At 38.1% G+C, this 18,715-nt stretch overlaps 1 protein-coding gene across 1 annotated transcript in view; it reads right to left on the bottom strand.

Annotated features, from left to right (window-relative positions):
- Positions 1-18,715, bottom strand: part of LOC124789489 (hexokinase-1-like) — a 286,562-nt gene that overhangs the window by 9,989 nt on the left and 257,858 nt on the right. The window contains exons 6-9 of the mRNA XM_047256873.1: positions 18,493-18,629; positions 14,934-15,046; positions 9,694-9,849; positions 3,319-3,458 (exon numbers count right to left, since the gene is read on the bottom strand). Coding sequence (XP_047112829.1) covers positions 3,319-3,458; positions 9,694-9,849; positions 14,934-15,046; positions 18,493-18,629 — 546 coding nt within the window. The remainder of the gene's footprint in view (positions 1-3,318; positions 3,459-9,693; positions 9,850-14,933; positions 15,047-18,492; positions 18,630-18,715) is intronic.

Here is an 18,715-nt window from a genome sequence, read left to right as displayed (position 1 = left end):
CGTTGTGTAAATTTTTCCCAAAATAAATTACGAGACGATAACAGGTTGTTTTTCAAGAGTTCTATTTAGTAATGAAGCATCATTGACAAACAGAGGTAATGTAAACCAGCATAATATGCTGTATTGGGCAACGGAAAATCCACGATGGCTGCAACAAATGGAACATCAGCGACCCTGGTGGGTTAATGTATGGTGTGTAATTATGGCCCTTATTTTATTGATGGCAATCTAAATGGCGCAATGTATGCTGATTTCTTAATTAATGTTTTACCAATTTTACTACAAGATGTTTCACTTCATGACAGAATGGCAATGTACTTCCAACAACGCTAATGTCCAGCACATAGCACACATACAGTTGAAGTGGTATTAAATAGAATTTTTAATAACAGGTGGATTAGTCATAGCAGCTTCATACCATGGCCTGCACGTTCACTGGACCGTACGTCTCCGAACTTCTTTTTGAGGGAAAATTGAAAGATATTTGTTACTGTGATCCACCGACAATGCCTGAAAACATGCATCAGCATATTGTCAATGCATGTACGACAATTACTGAAGGTGATCTACTCACTGTTGAGAAGAATTTTGTTATGCATATTGCCAAAAGCATTGAAGCTGAAGGGCATCAGTTTGAGCATTTATTACATTAATGAGGTTATTACAGTTGCTCACACAGTAACAGCATGCGTTCACATAAATTATGATAAGGTCACGAAAGTTAATGTATCACATTGGAACAACAGAAATAAAGTCCAAACATAACTACTTTTGGGTTTTAATTTAAAAAGCCACATTGTTATCAACTGTTCATCTAAATGGGCGAGGCATATCATAAGTGTTGGGATGTTACAGTAACATTCATCACAAAGCGAAACAAATGTTCCAAATCAAAAATTCCTATTTTTTTCTGTTCTGCATGGAAACGTAATAAAAAATGGAAGTATCTATTTAAAAAATGCAGTTTCTATAATTTTGACCCATGGCAGCACCATGTAGTGGGCCATCCATAGTGCCATCTGTTCTCCCCTCTCATGATGGAACAGATTTGTTGTTCTTATTTTTTTGTTTGATGCTAATTTCATGAGATATTTGGCCCAGTCACTATCAATGAACCACCATGTATATGTAGTCACTATTGAATGAAGAGCTCTTTGGCTTGAATGGGATAGTTACTACATGCAGATGGCAGAAGTCCCTTTGGCAGAAACAAGAGTGGGAAGTGGGCACATACCTTATTTGTGGTACTGAAAGACTGAAGCAATCATTTTTTTAAGTAGTAAAATAAATAGTACTGTTGTAAAAAAGTTTCTTAGTACCCTTTGTAATAATACACACATCAAAAAAAGTTTTGCATTACCTCGGTTCCAATAGATCCGGAACCTGTTAAGAAAATTGGAAGAGAGATCAACATAAACGTCATTTCTGCTGTTTTCATTGCTCATGAAACACATTGCATGTTGTGCCACCATACAGCAAGACCTTCAGAGGTGGTGGTCCAGATTGCTGTACACACCTGTACCACTAATACCCAGTAGCACATTCTCTTGCATTGATGCTTGCCTGTATTCGTCATGGCATACTATCCACAAGTTCTTCAAGGCACTGTTGGTCTAGACTGTCCCACTCCTCAACAGCGATTCAGCATAGATCCCTCAGAGTGGTTGGTGGGTCACATCGTCGATAGACAGCCCTTTTCAGTCTATCCCAGGCATGTTTGATAGGGTTCATGTTTGGAGAAATGTTGGCCATTCTAATCAATTGATGTCATTATCCTGAAGGAAGTCATTCACAAGATGTGCACGATGGGGGCATCCATGAAGACGAATGCTTTGCCAATATGCTGCCGATACAGTTGCACTATCAGTCGGAGGATGGCATTCACGTATCGTACAGCCATTACGGTGCCTTCCATGACCACCAGCGGCATATGTCAGCCCCACATAATGCCACCCCAAAAACAGCAGGGAACCTCCACCTTGCTGCACTCACTGGGCAGTGTGTCTAACGCATTCAGCCTGACCAGGTTGCCTCCAAACATGTTTCTGACAACTGTCTGGTTGAAAGCATATGCGACACTCATTGGTGAGGAGAATGTGATGCCAGTCCTGAGCAGTCCATTCAGCATGTTGCTGGGCATGTCTGTACTGCGGTGCATTTTGTGGTGGTTGCAAGGACGGGCCTCGCCATGGACATCAGGAGTGAAGTTGCGCATCATGCGGCCTATGGCGCACAGTTTGAGTCTTAACACGATGTCCTGTGGCTGCACAAAAAGCATTATTCAACATGGTGATGTTGCTTTCAGGATTCTTCCAAGCCATAATCCATAGGTAACAGTTATCCACTGCAGTAGTAGCCCTTGGGCCGCCTGAGCAAGGCATGTCATCAACAGTTCCTACCTCTCTGTATCTCCTCCCTATCACAACAACATCGCTTTGGTTCACTCCGAAATGCCTGGACACTTCCCTTGATGAGAGCCCTCCCTGGCACAAAGTAACAATGTGGACATGACTGAACTGCAATATTGTCAGTCCAGGCATGGTTGAACTACAGATAACACGAGCCATGTACCTCCTTCCTGGTGGAGTGACTGGAACTGATCGGCTGTCGGACCCCCTCCGTCTATTAGGCACTGCTCATGCATGGTTGTTTACATCTTTGGGTGGGTTTAGTGATATCTCTGAACAGTCAAAGGAACTGTGTCTTTGATATAATATCCACAGTCAATGTCTATCTTCAGGAGTTGTGGGAACTGGGATGATTCAAAACTTTTTTTTTCATGTGTGTATATTTCTCTCTCTCACCTAACTTCTAGAAGATAACTTTCAACTGCAGCATGTGTTTAAGGGTTTTTAGGTTTGAAACACAGAAATAGTAACTGAACTGACTGCATGCTTATGAAATAGCCATCAAAGGAGGTTTACTTGTGCATAAAACTATGTTTTTAATATGTGTTTTATTTATATTTTACACTCTTGTTTATTTTAATTCAAAGTTTTTATTAGGAGATCATTTTTCACATTGTAGGTTTTTGGTGTGAGATTTTGCACCATAAATATTGAAATAAATTTAAAACTATTGTTCCAGTAAAATCTTTGGTAAAGTCTCAATGAAAATGAAATTATGATAATTACAAGATTTTTTGGTTTTATTACTGCTAATTTAGCATCAGTACACTTTGCATCATTCACCTGCAGTTCCCGTTTCTAGTTTCTGAAGTCCATCAACATATTTTGATGACTTAAAATATTACATTCTTATTTTATTCTCTCTTGCTTCATTTCCTTCTAATTAAAGCAACTGAGACTATGTACTTACAAATTGAGACCAGAAGAGCTGATCTGTTTGATACAACTTCACAGACATACTTAACAACTGCAGTGTCTTCTGTGGTATACTGCAAGTTGAATTTGTCCAGAATATCTTCTGTATTCTTGTTTCCTCCATCTACCGTGTCCCTGAGAAAATACAGTAGCAAAATTTGAACTGATGGTGTGTGTCTCAATGTTGTTTCTATGATAATAATATGTGGAGAAGAAGAAATTGAAGCATTTGAAATATTGTGGTATGAAGAACATCAAAAATTAAGTAGTAGTAGTAGTAGTAGTTGTTGTTGTTGTTGTAGTTGTTGTTGTTGTTGTTTTCAGTCCAGCGACTGGTTTGATGCAGGTCAGCTCTCCATGCTATTCTATCCTATGCAAGCTTCTTCATCTCCAAGTTACTACTACAACTTACATCCTTCTGAATCTGCTTATTCTATTCATCTCTTGGTCTCCCTCTATGATTTTTATCCTCAATGCTGCCCTTCAATACTCAAGATAATCCCTTGATCCCTCAGAACATATCCTACCAACAAAACACTTATTCTAGTCACATTGTGCAACAAATTCTTCTTCTCCCATATCGTATTCAGTACCTCTTCATTAGTTATGTGATCTACCCATCCAGTCTTCAACATTCCTCTGTAGCACCACATTTCAAAAGCTTCTATTCTCTTCTTGTCAAAACTATTTATCGTCCATGTTTTACTTCCATACATGGCTACACTCCATACAAATACTTTTAGAAAAGACTTCCTGACACTTAAATCTATACTCAATGTTAACAAATTTCTCTTCTTCAGAAATGCTTTTCTTGCCATAGCCAGTCTCTACTTTGACCATCATCTGCTATTTTGCTCCCTAAATAGCAAAACTCATTTACTATTTTAAGTGTCTCATTTCCTAATGTAATTCCCTCAACATCACCTGATTTAATTTGACTACATTCCATTATCCCCATTTTCCTTTTGTTGGTGTTCATCTTATATCCTCCTTTCTAGACACTTTCCATTCCATTCAACTGCTCTTCCAGGTCCTTTGCTGTCTTTGACAGAATTACAATGTCATCGGCGAACCTCAAAGTTTTTATTTCTTCTCTATGGATTTTAATTCCTACTCCAAATTTTTCTTTTGTTTCCTTTTTGCTTGTTCAATATACAAATTGAATAACATTGGGGATTGTCTACAACCCTTTCTCACTCCCTTCCCAAACACTGCTTCCCTTTCATGCTCCTCAACCCTTGTAACTGCCATCTGGTTTCTGTACAAATTTTAAATAGCCTTTCACTCCCTATATTTCACTCTGCCTCCTTCAGAATTTAAAAGTGTGGACTCAAGTCATCATTGTTGAAAGCTTTCTTTTCATCTACAAATGCTAGAAACGTAGGTTTGCCTTTCCTTAATATATCTTCCAAGGTAAATTGTAGGGTCAGTATTGCGTCATGTGTTCCAACATTTCTACGGAATCCAAAATGATCTTCCCCGAGGTCAGCTTCTACCAATTTTTCCATTCGTCTGTAAAGTATTTGTGTTAGTATTTTGCAGCTGTGACTTATTAAATGGATAGTTAAGTAATTTTCACACCTGTCAAAACCTGCTTTCTTTGGGACTGGAGCTGTTATATTCTTCATGATGTCTGAGGGTAATTTGTCTGTCTCATACATCTTGCTCACCAGATGGTAGAGTTTTGTCAGGGCTGGCTCTCCCAAGGCTATCAGTAGTTCTAATGGGATGTTGTGTACTCCCGGGGCTTTGTTTCAACTTAGGTCTTTCAGTGCTCTGTCAAACTTTTGACACAGTATCATATCTACCATTTCATCTTCATCTACATCCTCCTCCATTTCCATAATATTGTCCTCAAGAACATCGCCCTTGTATAGACCCTCCATGTACTCCTTTCACCTTTCTGCCTTCCCTTCTTTGCTTAGAACTGGGTTTCCATCTGAGCTCTTGATATTCATACAGGTGGTTCTCTTTTCACCAAAGGTCTCTTTAATTTTCCTGTAGGCAGTACCTATCTTACCCCTTGCGATATATGCCTCTACATCCTTACATTTGTTCTCCAGCCATCCCTGCTTAGTCACTTTGCACTTCCCCTCGATCTCATTTTTGAGACATTTGTATTGCATTTTGCCTGCTTTATTTACTGCATTTTTATATTTACTCCTTTCATCAATTAAATTCAATATCTCTTCTGTTACCCAAAGATTTCTACTAGCCTTCGTCATTTTACCTACTTGATCCTCTGCCTTCACTACTTCATCCCTCAGAGCTACCCATTCTTCTTCTACTGTATCTCTTTCCCCCATTCCTGTCAATTTTTCCCATATGCTCTCCCTGAAACTCTGTACAACATCTGGTTTAGTCAGTTTATCCAGGTCCCATCTCCTGAAATTCCCACCTTTTTGCAGTTTCTTCAGTTTTAATCTACAGTTCATAACCGATAGATCGTAGTCAGATTCCACATCTGCCCCTGTGAATTTAAAACCAGGTTCCTAAATCCCTGTCTTACCATTATATATTCAATCTGAAACCTTCCAATGTCTCCAGGCCTCTTCCAAATATACAACCTTCTTTAATGTTTCTTAAACCATGTGTTAGCTATGATTATTCTCTGTGCAAAATTCTACCAGGCAGCTTCCTCTTTCATTCCTTATCCCCATTCCATATTCACCAACTGCTTTTCCTTCTCTTCTTTTTCCTACTATCGTCTGCAGCTCATGTCTTGCGGTAGCGTTCTCGCTTCCCACACATGGGGTCCCGGGTTCGATTCCCGGCGGAGTCAGGGATTTTCCCTGCCTCGTGATGACTGGGTGTTGTTGTGTTGTCATCATCATCATCATCATCATTCATCCCCATTATGGTCGCAGGAAGGCAATGGCAAACCACCTCTGCTAGGGCCTTGCCTAATCAGCAGTGCGGGTCTTCCACATCGTCCCCTGCGCTCTTCAGAACATGGGACCTCATCATTTCCTACTATTGAATTCCACTCCCCCATAACTATTAAATTTTTGTCTCCCTTCACTATGTGAATAATTTCTTTTATCTCACCATACATTTCATCAACCTCTTCATCATGTGCGCAGCTAGTAGGTATATAAACTTGTACTATTATGGTAGGCGTGGGCTTCGTGTCTACATTGGCTACAATAATGCATTCACTATGCTGTTCATAGTAACTTACCCATGCTCCCATTTTTTTATTCATTATTAAACCTTCTACTGCATTACCCCTAATTGATTTTGTACTTATAACCCTGTATTCACCTGACCAAAAGTGTTGTTCTTCCTGCCACCGAACTTCACTAATTCCCACTACATCTAACTTTAACCTATCTATTTCCCTTCTTAAATTGTGTAACCTATCTACATGGTTAAGGGATCTGACATTTCACGCTCCGATCCATAGAATGCCAGTTTTCTTTCTCCTGATAACGACGTCCTCCTGAGTAGTCTCCCCTCCTCCCCCTCTGGACATCCGAATTGGGGACTATTTTACTTCCACAGTATTTTACCCAAGAGGACGCCATCATCATTTAACCATACAGTAAAGCTGCATGCCCTTGGGAAAAAAATTATGGTTGTAGTTTCCTCTTGCTTTCAGCCGTTCACAGTACCAGAGCAAGGCTGTTTTAGTTAAGGTTACAAGGCCAGATCAGTCAATCATCCAGACTGTTGCCCCTTCATCTATTGAAAAGGCTGCTGCCCCTCTTTAGGAACCACATGTTTGTCCGGCCTCTCAACAGATACCCGTCCGTTGCGGTAACACCTATGGTATGGCTATCTGTATCGCTGTGGCATGCAAGCATCCCTACCAATGACAAGGTCCATGGTTCATGGGGTGAGGAGGGGGGAATTAAATAGGCAGATAAATTATGAAGTGAAGAAATACTAAAAAGAACATGTGGAGAAAGAAGTCTGTGGAAGATCCTTACCAGAAGAAGGGACAGGTTAATGGGACACCTCCAACATTATCCAGGTGTTGTTAACCTGGTGCTAGAATGAGAAGTAGAGAAACAAAATGGAAAGGGCAGACAAAGAATAAAATATGTGAATGGGTTATAAAGGATGTTGGTTGTAATAGTTATGGAAAGATTAGCAGAAGGTATGAAAAGATGAAGGACAGTATCAACCACTGCTTCGAGTACCATTTCTGTTCTTATTTATTGCTGTATTCCAGGCAGATCAGGCACTGTGAGTGTGATTTGTTTCTTCCAAAGACATTTCGGTTATTGTGTCAGAAATTAACTTAGTTGCTTTGGCATAAGGTGTGAGACAAGACATCAAAGAGCCTCGCAAAGAAAAACCAATAGTATTGTGTGGGAATAATGTGTTAAATAGAGGATTCTAGTCCCATTATGCAACCTAGTTTTCAGCCATAAATGGTTATACTGATCAGGAATCAGTGCTTGTATCAGTTTGTTTCCTCCTAATCAAAATCATTATGCATTCTTTAGTAAGTAAGAAATTATAAATGGAATTGGGTCGGTTGAAGTTAGACACAGTGGGAATTAATGAAATGTGATGTTAGGAAGAACAGGACTTCTGGTCAGATCAGTGGAGGATTACCAACTCCAATCAAAGAGGGTAATACAGGAGTAGGCCTGATAATAAATGAGAAAATAGGAATGTCAATGGACTACTATGAACAGCATAGTGAATGTATTATCATGAAACCAACAGCCACCACAGCAGTGCAAGTTTATATGCCACCTAACTGTGCAGGTGATTAAGAAATTGAAAGAATGTATGGTGAGATAAAGGAAAATTTTTCATATAGTTAAGGGACACAAAAATTTAATTATGATGGGTAACTGGGATTTGATAGTAGGAAAAGGAAGAGATGGGGAAATAGTAGAAGAACTAGGACTGGAAGGAAGGAACAAGAGAGGAAAACACGTGATAGAATTCAGCACTGGCGCATAATTTATGCACACACACACACACACACACACACACACACACACATATCCATCCGTGTGTGTATGCGAGTGTATATCTGTCCCTTTTTCCCCCCTAAGGTAAGTCTTTCTGCTCCCGGGATTGGAATGACTCCTTACCCTCTCCCTTAAAACCCACATCCTTTCGTCTTTCCCTCTCCTTCCATCTTTCCTGATGAAGCAACCGTTTGTTGCGAAGGCTTGAATTTTGTGTGTATGTTTGTGTTTGTTTGTGTGTCTGTCGACCTGCCAGCGCTTTTGTTTGGTAAGTCTCATCATCTTTGTTTTTAGATATATATATATATATATATATATATATATATATATAATAGAGGGAAACATTCCACGTGGGAAAAATATATCTAAAAAGAAAGATGATGAAACTTACCAAACAAAAGCGCTGGCAGGTCGATAGACACACAAACAAACACAAACATACACACAAAATTCTAGCTTTCGCAACCAATGGTTGCCTCGTCAGGAAAGAGGGAAGGAGAAGGAAAGACAAAAGGATATGGGTTTTAAGGGAGAGGGTAAGGAGTCATTCCAATCCCGGGAGCGGAAAGACTTACCTTAGGGGGAAAAAAGGACAGGTATACACTCGCACACACACACACACATATCCATCCACACATACACAGACACAAGCAGACATTTGCCTTTACAAATGTCTGCTTGTGTCTGTGTATGTGTGGATGGATATGTGTGTGTGTGTGCGCGAGTGTATACCTGTCCTTTTTTCCCCCTAAGGTAAGTCTTTCCGCTCCCGGGATTGGAATGACTCCTTACCCTCTCCCTTAAAACCCATATCCTTTTGTCTTTCCTTCTCCTTCCCTCTTTCCTGACGAGGCAACCATTGGTTGCGAAAGTTAGAATTTTGTGTGTATGTTTGTGTGTCTATCGACCTGCCAGCGCTTTTGTTTGGTAAGTTTCATCATCTTTCTTTTTATATATATATATATATATATATATATATATATATATATATATATATAAAATAGAAAGAAACATTCCACATGGGAAAAATACATTAAAAACAAAGATTCCATGACTTACCAAATGGGAAAGTGCTGGTAGATAGGCACAATTAAAAAACACACAAACACACACACAACATTTCAAGCTTTCGCAACCCACGGTTGCTTCATCAGGAAAGAGGGAAGGATGAAATGATGTGGGTTTTAAGGGAGAGGGTAAGGAGTCATTCCAACCCTGGGAGCGGAAAAGACTTACCTTAGGGGAAAAAAGGACAGGTATACACTCGCACACACACACATATCCATCCACACATATACAGACACAGCCAATAGGGGACTGCAATGGTATATTTTTAATAAACACTAATATGTGACACTTATTAAGATACAAAACAGATTTAGTGGCATGGAAAACAAACTACACTTTTTTCCAAAGTTGTTTTCAGATATACTTACTGCTCAATTTGGGACACATAGCTGGTTGGAAATGAGTTTTGGCTTAGAAGCTTTTTGGAAGCTATTCCATCGAAGAGGAGTCCATTTGCAGTTAGTCGTACCAATATGACTCTTACAATCTCTCCTAGGTACTTCCCACTAATATATTTTTCAAACCTACAATATAAGAGAAAGAAAATGGGAAATATTTTTAGGTGTCATTGACTAGTTTATTTTATTTCAGATTTAAATAATTTAGTGATAGAAAACTTATTCTAAAGACAGCACTAACAAAAATATTTCATAAAAATTTGAGCTTATTGCATAAACATTTTGTTAAACAGGACACATACAGCAAAGCTAGGAGTGCTGTCATCCTGCTTTGCTTCCTCATTGTTTTTAAATGAAAAGCTGCCTCCGTATTTGAGACAGCTGATGCACATCTGTGCAGCAGTGCATGACACAGAGATAGTGAAAATTTCTTTCCCCTGCAGGATATCAGCTGTCAGTATATGGCCAGTAATGGAAGGAGACCTACAGACTTCACATCAATGTCCAGGATGGATTACATTTCAAAAATCACAGCAGTGTCTAATGGAGTAAGGGCTAGTGATGTTAACGTTGATTTGTCTGTTGAATGGGCATGTTAAGCTCAGCAGCCTCCTTGGTGCCATTTGAGAGAATCAATCTATGTGCCATCACCAGATTTCATCCTCTTATCATTAAACAACACAAATACATCACACCATATATACCTGCATTACAGTCACCTGCTTTTAACACATACACTTGCAATTGTAACAAAACTTTCAGATTGTGCAAGGGAGCAGGCTTTTGTGTGCAGAGGAAAGAAACCCTTTTTGATTAGGCAGCTGTAAATACCCCAAAGGGGCTTCAAGCCAACAGTGCCATATGCCTCTTTCTTTCTTTTACATTCAACATTAAAGAGGTGGAAAAAAAAAAAAAAAAAAAAAAAACAACCTCTGAAGTCTGTGGCTCATGAAAACTGGCAAGAAACTGCTCACAGGCTACTTAAATATTTGGAAACAACACTTACTGTTTGGTGAAGCACTCAGTGTGACACATACAGTTGTGATGCATGGTGGCTGACTAGGCAGTTATAAATAACAATAACAACAACAACTTCAGAGGGACCACAACTGCTAGTTTGTCAGTCTTAATTGCTGAAAGATCAGTATGTCTGACTGCTGCATAGGGTACTAATGTTTTACTACTAAAGCTGCCAAGGATCTTTGCTTGATAGGAGCAGTTAAGTAAACTACACTAACCTTATGGAGACAAGTAAATCACTTAAATGAGAAAAACAAACTACAGTTTTGTATGTTGGAATTAACTACAGGAAGATTAGAGTGTTGAAAATATCCTGCACCAATACAGCCATCCAGAGATTCTTAATGTACAGAGTGGGCAAAATAAAACTGGCATGGAAAACATTTATAAGGCTGATGTGGACTTTATGTTGTTAATGAACAGGAGAACTATTGGAAACCATGATTTTGGTGCACCAATCGGTTCCTGTCACATATCTACACACGTATTTGTTCTGCCCCCAATACTTTGCTGTGTCATTATGTTTGAGTAAGTGACAGGGGCAGATGTGTTTAGTGACCAGTTGAATGCAGCACAAAATTTTGCACATGATAAAACAGTACATGTTCATTGTCAAGTTTTATGTGAAGCACTAACCATGGAAAATGTGAGTAACACTGTTTCTGCAAGAGTTTAAGACTAGAAGCATTTTGGCCATACTCCAGCAAAGTCTGCAATGCAACACTTAGTGGCAAAATGACACAAAACAGCCTCTTTTCAAATGGAAATCAACTATACAAAAATAGTTTGAACACCAGAAAACATTGCTTGAGTGAAGAAAAACCTGGAACAAAGTCTGGTGAAATCTGAACACTATTTACCCGTGCAGGTGGGCTTTAAGAGATTGACATGCTAAAATATTTTGAAAAAGCACCCTTACCAGTTTGCTGTTGTGTATGAATTATAACATCTGCACTAACTTTCACCTGTTGAGCTCTACAGGTGATTCCTGACTGAGTGTAGCAGAATCATAACTTTTGAATTCTCAGTTTTTCATTTCATCAGATGATGTCTGGTTCAACATCCGAACTCTCAGAACATTTATGCATCAGAAAATCCCCATCGGTACTTCAAAAAGGAACTGCATTAACTTAAAACCATTGTTTGGGGCATAATGTCTGCTGTCTGCATCATAATGCAATTCTTTCTCCAAAATGTTAATGCTAACTGTATGTCCATATGTGGATCAACTCACAAAAGATGAGTGTGTCTGTTATTTTCAGCAAGATAGAGCAACAGTACACCACCATCTTCACAACCTTGTCAAGAGTGCATGAGGTATTCAGTGACAAGAGGACAATCAACAAAGGCACAGAGCAATCTCCTGGCCACCTCAGTCATCTGACCTCTCCTCCTGTGATTTTTACTTGTGGGACAAATTGAAGAGTTGGGTGTATTCAAATAATCTTGACAAACTGGTAAAGCCACAGCAGGACACTGAAAATATTGCTGGTATCACTCAGGCAGAGTTGCTATATATGTATCACAATTTGAAAAATTGAGTACAGCACTGCATAGACGTCAATTTTAGCTACTTCCAGCATCTTCATTAACAAAGATCAACCCAATGCTAGCATTCTTGTAAGTATTTTCTGAGCTAGTTTTATTTTGCCCATTCTGTAGAAAATAATGAAGTAATTAGCCAAAAGGGGAAGTTCTGTCTTGGGCTGCAGATTCAAAGAGTTTTAAGTGTAACCAGTTTTAAGGAGTCACTCACATAGATCTGTAATTAATAAGTCATACTCCAGTATCCTACTTCTGTTCCTTCAACACACTCATCACCGATTTCTTTCACAATAAGAAGTAACATTTAGTCTTGAATGACGCCGATGTTGGCAATACATTAACCTCTAATTATATTCTGGGGAAAATGTCTATGGCAGATTACTGGCAGAAATAAGGCAATAAATTGAAAGTGCATAATTGTTTTGTTTGAATTATTAGATAAAAACAGGGGTGTGGGTTTGATTCTGGTCCAAAGTGAATGTTATTTATTTACTTATTTTTTCAATTATTCTTGCTCTACTTTTACTTTAGTAACAGAGAATAACTGTGTCCATTGCATATTTTACAAATTAAATGGCAAAGAGATAAAAGGATGATATCTCCTGTATGAAGGCCCACAAGGGAAAACGGCTTTAGTTGAGATGCCTGGCACCTTATGTTACATCACCATTCAGACCATTCTCTGACCCCCCATCACCAGTCTTGGCATACTCCCTATGTAAGAAAAATTATTCTGTCTATGAAATTTGATTTTAGAAGGTAGATGTCGGACTGAGATTTATTGGAAGAATCCACAGGAAATGTAGTCCATCAGGAAACAAAGTGGCTTATAAAATTCTCAGTTGATCAATACTTGAATACTGCTTTCAGTCAGGGTCCTGTTACAGTTTCATTTAGTAAGCATGAAAGCATAATGGAGATGCTCATCCAACTCCACTGGCAGACACAGTAAGAGATGTATTCTGCATCACAGTGGGGTTTACTGTTAAAATTCTGAGACTGTACATTCCTGGAAGAGTCAACCAATATATTGCTTCCTCCTATATATATTTTGCAGAAACACCAAGAAGATAAAATTAGAGGTTTAAAAGCCATCTTTCTTTCTGCAAACTATATGCAACTGGAATAGAAGAAAGCTAAGTAAAAGTGCTACACAAAGTCTCCTCCGACACACATCAAAAGGTGGCTTACTGAGTACAGATGCAGATGTAGATGTGAAAGGTGCCAGAATAAATGAGTTATCAACTACTATAATTCTTATTCTTTGTTTTTTTTCATAATGGGGCCACTGGTTTAGTTAGGTGAAATGTAGATTGATACAAATTGTACTGTAAATTCATACTGTCAAAGTAAAGGTGTCTTAGATGTATTTTCAAACAAAAAGTGTTGATCTTTGTTTAATTGTTGTGCTACGCAGAGCATTGAGATATAGGAAAGTAGCATGTAACAGTGCTACACATGTACTAATGCTGGAGCATATGCTGTTACTATCTCATCTCCCCATTTTTTGAATGTAACAACAACAGTACTGTCACCTTGGCCAAGGCATGTAAATTGTAAAGGATACACAGAAATGGTGCGATGTTTCCTTACGTGTAGCAATCCAGCAATTCAACTCTGCTGAAGGTGATTTTCTTTTTAAATGATAACTAGCTAATTTGTATCAATATAAACATGGAATGTAAACTCACTGAAGCATTAGAAGTGGCTAAAAGGAATAATTTTGTGCAAATTGATGGAAATATCTTGGGGAGCACAACCAAAAACTGTGGCCAAGGTGACGGTACTTTTGTGCTACTCTCCACCTAAGTAAACAGGACCTGCATGGTCTAGATACCATCACACCAAAGCAGTGAATGCAGCTTTGGATTAGATATGTTATATTATTACTGATGGTCTATGGCCCACACCTAAGGAGAAGATATACTGGCTTGGTGGAATAGCTCCTCTTGACATCGGACAAGAAGTAGGAAGTAGAAAAAAAAAGACCAAAGTAGTAACATCTGAAGCTCATCTTCTATTTGGATATCAGAAAGCACATTCAAAAGGATACTGTGAAAAGTGTCCCCAAACAACTGAGATACTTACGGCACCACCTCAGCAAATCAGACTTCCAATGTGGGATGCCAGAATTCTATATGAAGATAGCTGGATGACAACCTGGAGGACTCTCCCATAGCCACAAAGAAGAGTGGACTATCTGGACACCATTCAAATGAGTGTCATTAGTGTAACAATGGGCAAAGCTGATCTCATAAGATAGGTTTTCAGCATGGAGCCTGTACACAGTGAATATGATTCTGAGCAGACGTCACCCCACATCCCACAGTTTCATTTATTCTCACGAAGCAAGAGCTAGCAAAAGCTACCATCAATGTTTCTTTTCCCAAATTCTGGTCTACAGTTCCCCTGGATTTGTAGTCATTATATTTAGCTTTTATTTACATAGTGTACACTTGTTTTTTATGCCTTTTGATCTGAAACAATTAATGCCAATAATCATTATACTGTCCAAATTTAACCATAATGAGCTAGACTGACAACTTCCAGTCTTATTTTGAGAAATAGCATCACTGTATAAAGATCCATTTTTCCAGATGAAGGCATTATAAGACATTTAAACAACAGTTACTCTGTATACATACGTGAATGATGTTGCAAGAAGAGAATTCTTGTCCACTTCACGGTCATAGTCAGTTTTAATGAAATCAAGGACTCCATTGTCACCAAAGGCACCCCATTCAATATCAATGATTACCTGAAACAAAGTTAAAATAGCAGTCACAGACTTGCAATAACTTTCTAATAAACTAAATATCAAACCTTTAATACAGCACAGCTTTCATTCTGTTGTTTTGTTACATGAAAAGTAACACATTGATTCATATTTATGTGAGATACAATAAAATTTTGTGAGTGGAATTTGGATTAACCCTGTATATCATTCCTAAAATGAGGTGACACTAGAAACAATCAGAAAGTTCCATTCGGATAGATTGCTACTCAGAAGATGGAGGTGGTGCTGAGTCACAATTAGGCCAAATGAAAAAGAATTCTGGAAACATTTCAGATTGTTCCACATCCCTGCAGGCTTTCATTCATAATTATATTTATGGAAGAGAATGTGTGAATGTATGATTATGTTAGAGTACCATAACCACAAGCTAGTCTTAGTTATGCAGTACATTAAAATGCATTCGTGCACAAGTTGTGTAAATGTGTGCATGTTCTGTACCTCTGAAAAATGACTTTGCCCGAAAGCTGAAATATTTCTAGCATTCTTTTTCATTGTGCCTGCCAGTGACTCAATGTCTCCTCCAACTATTAAGTACCAGTCTACTTTTCCGTACTGTTGTCATTCCATTCTAAGCTTTCCATTGTTTGATAAGCAGAAAAAAATTAGATTAAGTGTTAAATTTTAGGTCTGTTTCATTATTATTATTCTTATGCCTGTGTGTGTATTTGTGTCATTAGCAAACATTGCCATGTCTGTAAGTCCTCTGATATCCTAATATTTATTTAGGTCAAGAACAGGAGTAGGCCGTGTATCAACTTTGTGGATTCCATATTTAATGTTACCACTTCCTGAATTTAGTCATATTCCTGGTGTATCATTAATGTGATCCTCTTATTTTCCACTATCAAGACTGGACTCCAACCTTACCAGGGGAATTCCTTTAGTGTCATACCATTTTACCATTCTTAGCAGAATTTTACTGTCCATACAACTGAAGGTCCAGGCAAGGTCACAGAAAATGCCAACAGGGTATTTTTTCTAGTTTCATTTTATCAGAACAAAGTCTTGACAGAGAAGCCTGGTCATTTGTGATTGAAACTGCACACTTTACATATGTCCAGAGATTGCATGTGTTTTACTGTTGTATGAGGTGCATTTTTAAAGTAAGTACCATTCTGAAATAAGGCCATTGGAGCTTTGTGATCACTGAACATACTTGCAAAGTCCCTTCAACTTTTGCCCATCCAAAACAGCAATTACAGAAACTTTTACTTGTATGAACATTATTTAGAAGTATTAAAAATAGCCCACCCGATTGACAATGCTGCTAATTGTAAAAAATGTGCTATTATTCATTTCTTAAATGTGAGAGATGTGGAAGCTGCTGAAATTCATTGGCATATTAGTGAAACTGCTACGAGACTGCAATGGTTAGAAAATGATGCAGATTTAGAGGAAGCCACACAAATGTGTGTGATAAGAAACTAAGGTGGGTACCATCTGTCATTACTGATGATGCACTGCAGAAAGTCAATAAAAATTTCAAGGAGACAGATGTTACACAATTTCATCATTATTTCATGCCTTTGATCATGTTTCAAAAAGCATTCTGTATGAAACTATGACAGAACACATACAGTACCTGAAGTTTTGTTCATCCACAGACAGATTTCTATGAGGATAGATTTCAGAAGCTAGTCACATAATACAAAAATGCCATAACATAGAGAGTAAATTTTGCCCAAAAGTAGATTAAAGTCCAGGCTTTCAAGAAAAGTATTTATAATATTGTTTGTTTTTAATTGTATTTTACAATGGTAATTACTTTAAAAAATACACCTGACATTATTGACACACTGGATCTTCTAGACCAGGTTTAAAATTTATGCATTAAATTCTTATGTTTAGTTAGCATTTATACCACATAAAGTGGGATTAAATGCCATGTATGCATCCACACAGGTAGTGTCAGTGAAAAACTCTGTGTGCCTGATGATGATTTTTGAGATTCAAAATTGATAGCAGTAATAAAGGTAACTGGTATTATCTGATGGTGGTACAATATGATGTTCAATGAACTGTTTACTAATTGGCTGGTTGCATAGGCAGCTCATGGATATGCTACCAACTGAGCACAAGAGTTTAGTACTGCAGTGGAAATACCGCTCTAACCAGAAAAATTACTGCTTTTTGGTGAGCTAATGATTTTCGTGGCATCTGTTTTACAGTTGATGTTGCAAAACTACGTGGTGCTGGAGTTTGCCTGTGTAAGTAAATAATAGATGTGTCTAATGGATCTGCTTTTGATGGTGCAATTTTTGTCCCTCTGGTTTCAGCTACTGTTAGGAAGAATTCAATGAATTTAGCAGACAATTAAATTAATATCATCTGTTGTACTGCTACAGTCATCAAGAACTGAATACCATTTTCCTTACTGGAATTGTGTGTTTCTTACATAATAATGCTTCAAAGTGCTTCTACTTTGTTCAATTTTTTAGTTTTTCACCCTTAGTATTTAATTTTTGCCATTTTGATTATATGGTCAAGAATTTTCCAGTACTGCTTGTAGAGACCCTGTAAGTCTTGATTAGACTTAGTCTTCTTCATTAAATATGACACTCTTCTTGGTACAAAATACTTCGACCCCAGATGTTGGTCAAACATTCTCATGGAATCCACAGTGACGGCCACAACTCATTGATTCACATTTTAAGGAAAGAATTAAATGTTTCATCTACTGTATGTCCTCGGTAAAACTCTTCCCACTGAACAATGTGCGTGTCATCACTTCTCGTTCTGTGAAATTGTATTTTGTCCTTTTTAGCTAAACCTGGCTGATAAGGATGCTTTATCACAGCTATTTGACAATCATGGTCAAATAAACCATTTATTAAGGAGTTATCAGCATTTCATGGATAGCAGTTACATTTTTAAATGAATCCTCCATAGCTGCTGTACGGTGTCATGTTCTTGTTAGGAATGTTACTGTGGTGTAGTAACTAATAATTTGTTCTAACACGTATTAGTACCATCTCTAACTACTTAATTAAGCTTGAAACATCTGGTGGTGGATACTTGCACATTGTCAGAACTGCTATCCTGTGTGTTTCCAAGTCTGTTGCCAGATTACAGCACTTAAAGAACTGTTCAATGAAGTACTAATTTAAGTCTATGGCCTGGGACTTTATTCCACTTTCTGCACTCTCCCTTTGTCTGTAGTTGACCTACAGTAGTGCGATATTAACATGTGTCCATCTAGGTGCATCTGTTCTGTTTCTTCTGTGACTTTGAAACAATATTCTGTAATGCTTAGCACATCCATAGAAATACCTTTGATATATGTCAAAGAATGCTTTTAATTATAAAATAGAGAGCTAATTATTTTTTATCGACAGGAAATTCTAATTCTTTCACAGTAGTTTTATTTCTTACTTCATTAAGAAGTACTAAATCAGAATATACTGCACCTGTTTCTCTCCATGTCGTTGGCCCTCCCAGTGCTGAACTCTGTCTGCTCTTTCCAAATAGCAAGCATTGCTGCCAGTGCCAAGGATCAGCCCAATGGCAGTTCTGTTGTCCAGCACAGCACCTTGTACCAAGGTTCCTGTAACATTATCCTTAATAATAGCTGATAAATCTATGTTGAACATTCTAACACTGGCTAATACTAAAAAGACCCATCAAGGGACA

This window comes from Schistocerca piceifrons, chromosome 1 (assembly GCF_021461385.2).
Source record: "Schistocerca piceifrons isolate TAMUIC-IGC-003096 chromosome 1, iqSchPice1.1, whole genome shotgun sequence".
NCBI classification, from domain to species: domain Eukaryota; kingdom Metazoa; phylum Arthropoda; class Insecta; order Orthoptera; family Acrididae; genus Schistocerca; species Schistocerca piceifrons.
The sequence above is the reverse complement of the archived record's forward strand: the minus strand, read 5'-3'. Positions and strand labels throughout refer to the sequence as shown.